Here is a 7,457-nt window from a genome sequence, read left to right as displayed (position 1 = left end):
TACTGTGCTATGTTCAAAAAAAAAAAAAAACTCAGATTTCATGAGAACTTCTACTCCAGCATGAACGGAAAAGAGATTCAGCCATACTTATAGAAAAAAGGGAATCCTTTGCATTAATCAGTCAATGTTTTTTAAACAAATGATTTATTCCTTCTGGCCATTTCATCTTTAACAACCTTGTGTGGTAGGTAAAGAAATGGACTAATGTATCCCTCCATGATCCATTTTTAGATTTTTTCACTCTTACATGTTCTTGAATTTTCATAGTTTTTCTCATAAATCTTTTTGCTAATGTTTTTTACAAAAATGCCGTTGAGCCACAAAAAAAATATTCAATCATACAAAAAAAAACAAATAATTTTCAAAAAGATAACAAAACTTGTAAAACCTAAAAAATATATATAAAAAATTAAACAAAATAGAAAAAAAATCAGAAAACCTAGGTATGTAAAAAAAAAAACTCTAAACACCCAAAAAAATTTGAAATGACCCATAAAAAATATATAAAAAAAACATTGGTAATTTATGAAAAAATTGAAAAACCCATGTCCTTCAAAACTTATTTTGTTCATGGACATTTCTATTTGTGGGTTTTTATAGACATGACTTTTTTTTTTTGGATTTTACAAGTTATTATGTGTTAGGCTTTTCAATTTCATCTTTTTTTAGGGTTTTATATATATATATATATGCTTTGTGTGTTTTTTTTTTCCAATGCTTTTTCATTTTTTTAGTTAATTTTTCAATTTTTTAGGCTTTTCAAGATTAGTTTTTCTTTTGGTAGTTATAAGATATTTTTGTCCAAAAAGTAACAAAAGCCTATACAAGAGAAAATATGAATACATATATGAAAAGTGAAATTTTCTTAAAAAAGACAAATACATGAGTGGTTTTAGGGATTTGATCTGATTAGTTATCAGTGAACAAAGAAGACAATGACATACACGAATATGGCTAGCAGGTAGGCTAGTAGTACTCTGTACTCCTACTCAAGTTCTAAATCCACTTTGCAAATTTCTTTTCCTTTTTTTTAAGTTCATTTTGCAATACAATATACAGTGAATTTAGATGACAGAGGTATTGTGATTATCATTAAAATTTGTGTGCTTTCTCCCCCCAGTGATCCTACTTTGTTGATGTCAAGGATTGGCCACCCGCCCATCAAGAAAAGCTAGAGGCCAATTTTCTTGTTCGTGCTAAGGTTTTTGGTTGCTGCCGGTAATGGTGAATCTCTCTCTCTCTCTCTCTCTCTCTATTTCGCGGAGAACCCCACCCAGCTCATTCATTTTGGAAGTCGTGATATTTCTCATGGAAATTTGCATCAGAGCGGGGGCAGTTGCAAGAGAATATTGTGGGGGCACTGGTGCGTTTATTGAACAGTTGCAGTCTCATGTCAGTATCCATTTTTTCAGGCTATTCACTCATTCCAAGGTTCTCAGCTTTTATCAAGTAAAGGAGATTGGAGGGGGATCAATAGATTAAGCAAGCAATTCACCCTGGAAGTAATAAAATTATAGAAATTGGATATTTTAACCATAACTTGTTACATTTTCTGTGAACCAAACCAAGGCAATTCTGGCCCTCGGCTTTCGAGATTACATAGATCTAGGTGCCTTAAACTTGCTGATGAGTAATCGCTTCACAGCTGACCCCCTTCACATCTCTCAGGCAACATTTTTATCCCAAACTAGTCATAAAAACGACTGCAGTCTTGTGTTCGACAATGTTCAAATGGGTAATAAACATAAATATATAACTAAAAAAGATCAGAGTAGAGGAAAATATATGCAGATTTTGGCCAGTATCTACTTAATTGATTAATCAGGAAAGGGAAAAACAGTTTAGTGAGTGAGTAGTAGTTATATATCTCTTACAGTTCGAGTTCTATTAGCATTGATTGGTAAACTAACAGCAAGGGAAGTAGAAGAAGACATATCCATGTGAGTAGTTGAAGAAGTTGGGAATTTGCTCTTCTTAGACCAAAGCCAAATCTTGGAAACTGAGAAGCTATCACCTCCTGTCCTTCCTCTGATTTTCTTATCTTCCAAATCCCCATCAATTGAAGGGCATCCTTTATCTCTTCCTCTGCAATTAAGGTTACCAGGAGACATGGCCACTTGCAAACTTGATCCACCTTCCACATACTGAACTGTTCCCAGTGAGTAACATCTTCTAGCATCCAAATTAGACCTGCTGGTCTCTCCATGTTGTTTCTGTCCACTGCCTTCTCCACCATTCAAGCTTTTAAACTTGCCCAGTCTCACTGAAAATACCCTCTTTTCACCAACACCTTTGTCCTCCACAATAGTAACTGATTTTTGACAATTGGAAGATCCACTCTCTCCTTCACTAGAGAATCCATTTGATAATTCCCTTGAGAGATCGAAATTGAACAGCGGATTTTCCATGTGAAAACTAGAGCCCAAAAGGGTCCCTCTACATAGAGGGCACGTTGAGTTTGAGAGAAGCCAGGTATCTATGCAGTCAATGTGAAAAGCGTGGCTACATAGAGGAAGCAACCTGAGCCTTTCTTGGCCTGAGAACTCGCAGAGACAAACTGCACAGTCAAATGGCTCCTTTGAACCCATGATATCTTTGTAGTAAAACACAGGTAGAGCATCAACGAAAGCTTGGTCTAGACCTGAATCATGCAGGCGAAACAGCTGTTGAAGCTGTCTTTGAATAGAATGTGACCCTGAGGTTTCTGGGAACCTATTGGAATGATAAATTGGGGAAAAAGATGCCCTCTTCAGGAGGAATCTAACAAGCAAATGAAGAAGACCAGAAAGAAAGAAAATAACAGCAAGGACTCCTATAACCAAAAGAAGCACGGGACTAATTCTGTTAAGAGAAGATGATGGCGGGGTTGATTCTTTTTCATAGTTGAGACCATTGTATGGAGACGAGACAGATGAGGGAGGTGATACAGGAGGTGGATATATTGCAAAGCCATCTTTTTGTTTGACTTCAAATAGAAATCTGCACATTCTAGCAGACCGAGGTGTTCAAGAACAAGACTTTCTCATGAGTAACTGCTAAAACTGGTTGCCCTCATATAGACATTCTTGCTTCAATTGAGGATATAAAGGATAAAAGGGGTGAACAAGCTAAGAACATATTCTTTTGGAGGAATTGAGTGTGCCTCGAGGAGATTCTTTAGCTCTAAGATGAGGATTATGTGCCAAAGAGAACAACTATCTTTAAACAAGTGTGAAAGCTCGGTGCTTTTGTTTAAGGAGAACTTGAAGAGCGTGAGGTAAGGCTTTGCAAGCACCTACCTTTTTTTGGTCGAGTACACATGACCACCACCAAAAGTGTGCAAGAAAATGTATTCGGTTGGCTATTTGATGCTGATGATGATGACGGGTCCTTGTTTTGAATTTCTATGAGGCAGAGAGTTTTCGAGCTTTGACACAAGGGATTCTTAATTTGTCTGATATATTTATTAGTGGACTGATAGAGGAGGGAAGGAAGGGGTGGTTAGTGGTTGCTACTTAATGTCAGGAGTGGTTGCGGAGGAGTGTGAGCCGGTGGCCCATCTTGACTATGATATTGGCAATAAGCACTTAAACTGGGTTACTGTTTTCACACCGTGGCTTTGTCGCTATGATCCTATCATGTCTTAGCCACACTCCACAGGCCCACTGCTACCTGTACGAGGCTCCTTTTATGTGGAGACTCTTCTTGAGACCTCCTCTTGTCTCCCTCGTCAAGGTTTAGAGGCTGAAAGAAAGACGAGGGTGCGGTGCCACACCGCAAATTTCTAATGATTCATGCTTTCATAGGCCCACCACCTTTCACAGTTTGATTTTCCAGCGGTCCGTGTGACTCCTTTCTGGGAAAGGAAAGAACAAAAACATTCTTTATTAATTTGGATTTATCGAAACATTACCCTTCCATGATGGTTCTTGGCATGATTGTCTGCTGACCCGCCTGAAGTTTGTTGAACCATCAAGGGTTGTTCGAGAATACGAATTTTAAGATTATAATAATAGTTTTTAAAAAATATGATTTTAACTCCGTTTTTAAATGATAATGATCAGATAAACAATAATAATTGTAAGGATTTAGAATATTTTTTATTTAAAAATACATTAAAATAAAATTTTTAATTTTTAAAAAATTATTTTTGACATTAGCATATTAAAACAATCTAAAAACATAAAAAAATAAATTTATTTTAAGCAAAAAAAAATTAAAATTTTTAAAAATATAATTTACACCACGTTTCCAAATAACCTATAAATATAAAAATATCATATATGTAAAGTAAACGCAAAGATATCATATATGAGCACTTTTATTTTAACACACACGTTAAGCACAAATAAATCTTCCCTTTAATTAAATTATACGGAGCAGCTGCTTGGTATGAGCAGGCAAAGAAAAATGAAAACGTAGACAAACCCTAATGGTAGGTCACATGAGCTCTCATGGAACGCATGACATTTAACAACTTATTCTTGAATTTTATTTATTTATTTATTTATTTATTATTATTATCATGCCGTTGATAATTACTTGCCATATTTGTAGTGGTTAGACACTTTCATGTGATGATTGCTGATGTCCAACCAGCACGGCAACCAATAGAAATTTGATTAATAAATTGTTTTTTTATTTAAAAATAAATTAAAATAATATTTTTAATTTTTAAAAATTTATTTTTAATACCTACGTATTAAAATAATTTAAAAATACATTAAAACAAATTTAAAAATACGCTGACGCGTCACTGTCAAATGCACTCTAATTCTCAACAAGGTCTTACCTCCCACATCCGTCAGAAGATGATTTGTGCTAATTTTATTTATAAATTAAAAGGGATATTCAGAACCACAAGAAGGGATCACAAATCTACATCAAAATATCTAAATTTGTACTAAAATGACAACCAAACCAACAACAATTATATTAATTAATTCGTCTTGAAAATGTTCCTTGTAGTGGCAAAGTTGTTATATTCCTCTCTTTCCTCCCTCTCTCTCGGCTTCAAGTAACCTAGTGATGGGATTTGCTTTTCTTTTCTTTTTTATACTAATTTATGTATTAATTAATCTAAATTCTTTTTTATAATTTTTAAATATATTTTCATATTAATTTCATATATGTAAAAGAATAAATTTCTCAATTATGAATTTTAAATTGAACAAAATAGATTAATTAAAAGGCAAACTTTTTAAATCAATAAATCTACCATTTGAAATTGAATATGAAATCATTTGGGAATGGAGCTGGCCACTAAATGTTTAGGCTTAAAATTATTTTTTTATATAGTTTTTTAGGTAGTTTAAATATGCAAATGTTAAAAATTAATTTAAAAAAAAATAAAAAAATTATTTAAATATATTTATGAGTGAAAAACACTTTAAAAACCAATCGTTACCACAATACTACATAAACACTATGTACTTTGCATCACTACCCCTAATTGTACAACTACCACCCAAACTCGAGTGCCTAGACTGAATTTTCCCATCATGGTTAGAGGACATCGACATCTCCATCATGCTCTTTTTAAAGAGACAAATCTATTAACACTAAAATCACCCTTTCTAGTGGTTAGAATATTGATATTCAACCACTTTCTCTATCATTACTATTTTCCAGTGATTTTTTGTATTCTCTTTCATGATCTAGGGTTTGAGATGTAAGAAAAATAAAGTTTAAATAGTGTTTGAATTGTATTAATTGGATTGGATTGGACATAACTGAACAAATAATTGTCTTATCTTGTGATTGAAATGCATTGACCTGGACTGGATAATTTGTTTTATTTTATGTTTGGTAGAAATTTGATGGAATATGGCAGGCCCAGGGCTTGGACTAGTCCGGGTTTAAAAAAATAGAAGAAGAATTGATCTGACCTAACCTAGTTAAAAGTCCGAGTTTAAAAAAATAGATGAAGAATTGATCTGACCTAACCTAGTTAAAAACTCGGGTTGACCCACGACCCGATCAACCAGAGATAAAACAAGGGTGAAAAATCCATTAACCTTTTTTTTTACTTTTTTTTTTCAAAATAAGATTGCTTTCACTCTTTTATCCTTTTTAAGTTGAGTCAATTATGGTTGACTCTCCCGACCCGTGACCTAGATTTTGCCCCAAGTCGACTCCCGAGTTGGGTTTTAAAATTATGATAATAACCACTTTTATTTATACATTGACTTGTGTTAACCTGAATGACTCTCGCGACCTGTGACTCAAGTCTTGACTTAAGTCAACCCCCCGAGTCGAGTTTTAAAACTATGATAATAATTATTTTTATCCTTATATTGACCCAGTACAATGATTAACTCGAACTATGACCAGACCTTGTCCCAGGTTGACCCTCGATTTCGGTTTTAAAACTACGATAATAACAACTTTTATCCTTAAGTTTATCTGAGTTAATGGCAACCTGACCCGTAACTCGAGCCTTACTCCATGTTGACTCTTGAACCGGATCTAAAAATTATAATAATAACTATTTTTATTTTTATGTTGACCCGAGTTAATGGTCAACCCCACCCGTGACCCGAGCTTGGTCCCGGGTTGACTGCCGAATCACATTTTTAAACTATAATAATAATTATTTTTATCTTTATGTTAACCCGGGTTAATAGTTAACCAATCTATGACCTGGTCATTTGTCTTGAATCGATCTTTAAAATAATTTTTAAAACTATAATAATAACTATTTTTATACTTGTGTTGACTTATATTAACCCGTTCAATACTTGTGGAGAGAAGTGGAGAAGTGTACCTTATCCTTTTTACGTGGGACAAATATTTTTCCATTGCAATAGCCTTGAACAAGAGAAAAAATGATTTTTATACTATTTAAAAAGTACACCAAATAATTTCACGGAAAATTTGTCATATCCATTTCTTTTTGGTTGAGCATACTAAACACTACCTCAATGAACAAGTACCAAACAATAATAAGACAATTAACATAATATATTTTAAACTTAAATTACTTTTAAGCTAACTTTGATATTCTAATATATCTAATTACTCTCGAGCACATTAACATAAACAAAGTATTCTAGTTATATTAAGAAAGAAGCTATGGCCTGATGGTATAACTGGGAGAAAGGGAAAAAAGATAAAAGAGGGTCAATCAGACATGAAATTTAAATTACAAAAAGAAAAAAGAAAACAAATAGAATATTGTATACAAAGAAAAAATAAATAAATCTCTTTATTTTATATTGCATGTCTTATATTATTTTATACAGAAAAAAATTGAAATTATTTATTTGTATGATAAATTTGACTAAGATCCTTGATTAACAAGTTAAATTAAATATCTCCATATTATCTATTATATAGTCAAGCTAATTAACTAAATTAAATATCTCCATATTTAGAGTTTAATAAAAGAGCAATAGTATATTATTATATAACATAAATGGGGAAATCTCGTCAAATTAAATAAATACTTATTTAATGATACAACTAACTTGATTAAA

At 32.9% G+C, this 7,457-nt stretch overlaps 1 protein-coding gene across 1 annotated transcript; it reads right to left on the bottom strand.

The window, feature by feature from the left end:
* Positions 1–1,772: 1,772 nt before the first annotated feature.
* On the bottom strand, positions 1,773–3,467 carry LOC133675806 (RING-H2 finger protein ATL46-like). The gene has a single exon (XM_062097291.1). The coding sequence runs from the start codon at positions 2,985–2,987 to the stop codon at positions 1,860–1,862; it is 1,128 nt and encodes a 375-aa protein (XP_061953275.1). The 5' UTR covers positions 2,988–3,467; the 3' UTR covers positions 1,773–1,859.
* Between the last annotated feature and the right edge of the window lie 3,990 nt (positions 3,468–7,457).

Source organism: Populus nigra, chromosome 16 (genome assembly GCF_951802175.1).
Source record: "Populus nigra chromosome 16, ddPopNigr1.1, whole genome shotgun sequence".
NCBI classification, from domain to species: domain Eukaryota; kingdom Viridiplantae; phylum Streptophyta; class Magnoliopsida; order Malpighiales; family Salicaceae; genus Populus; species Populus nigra.
This window is presented reverse-complemented; position numbering and strand designations above follow the sequence as displayed.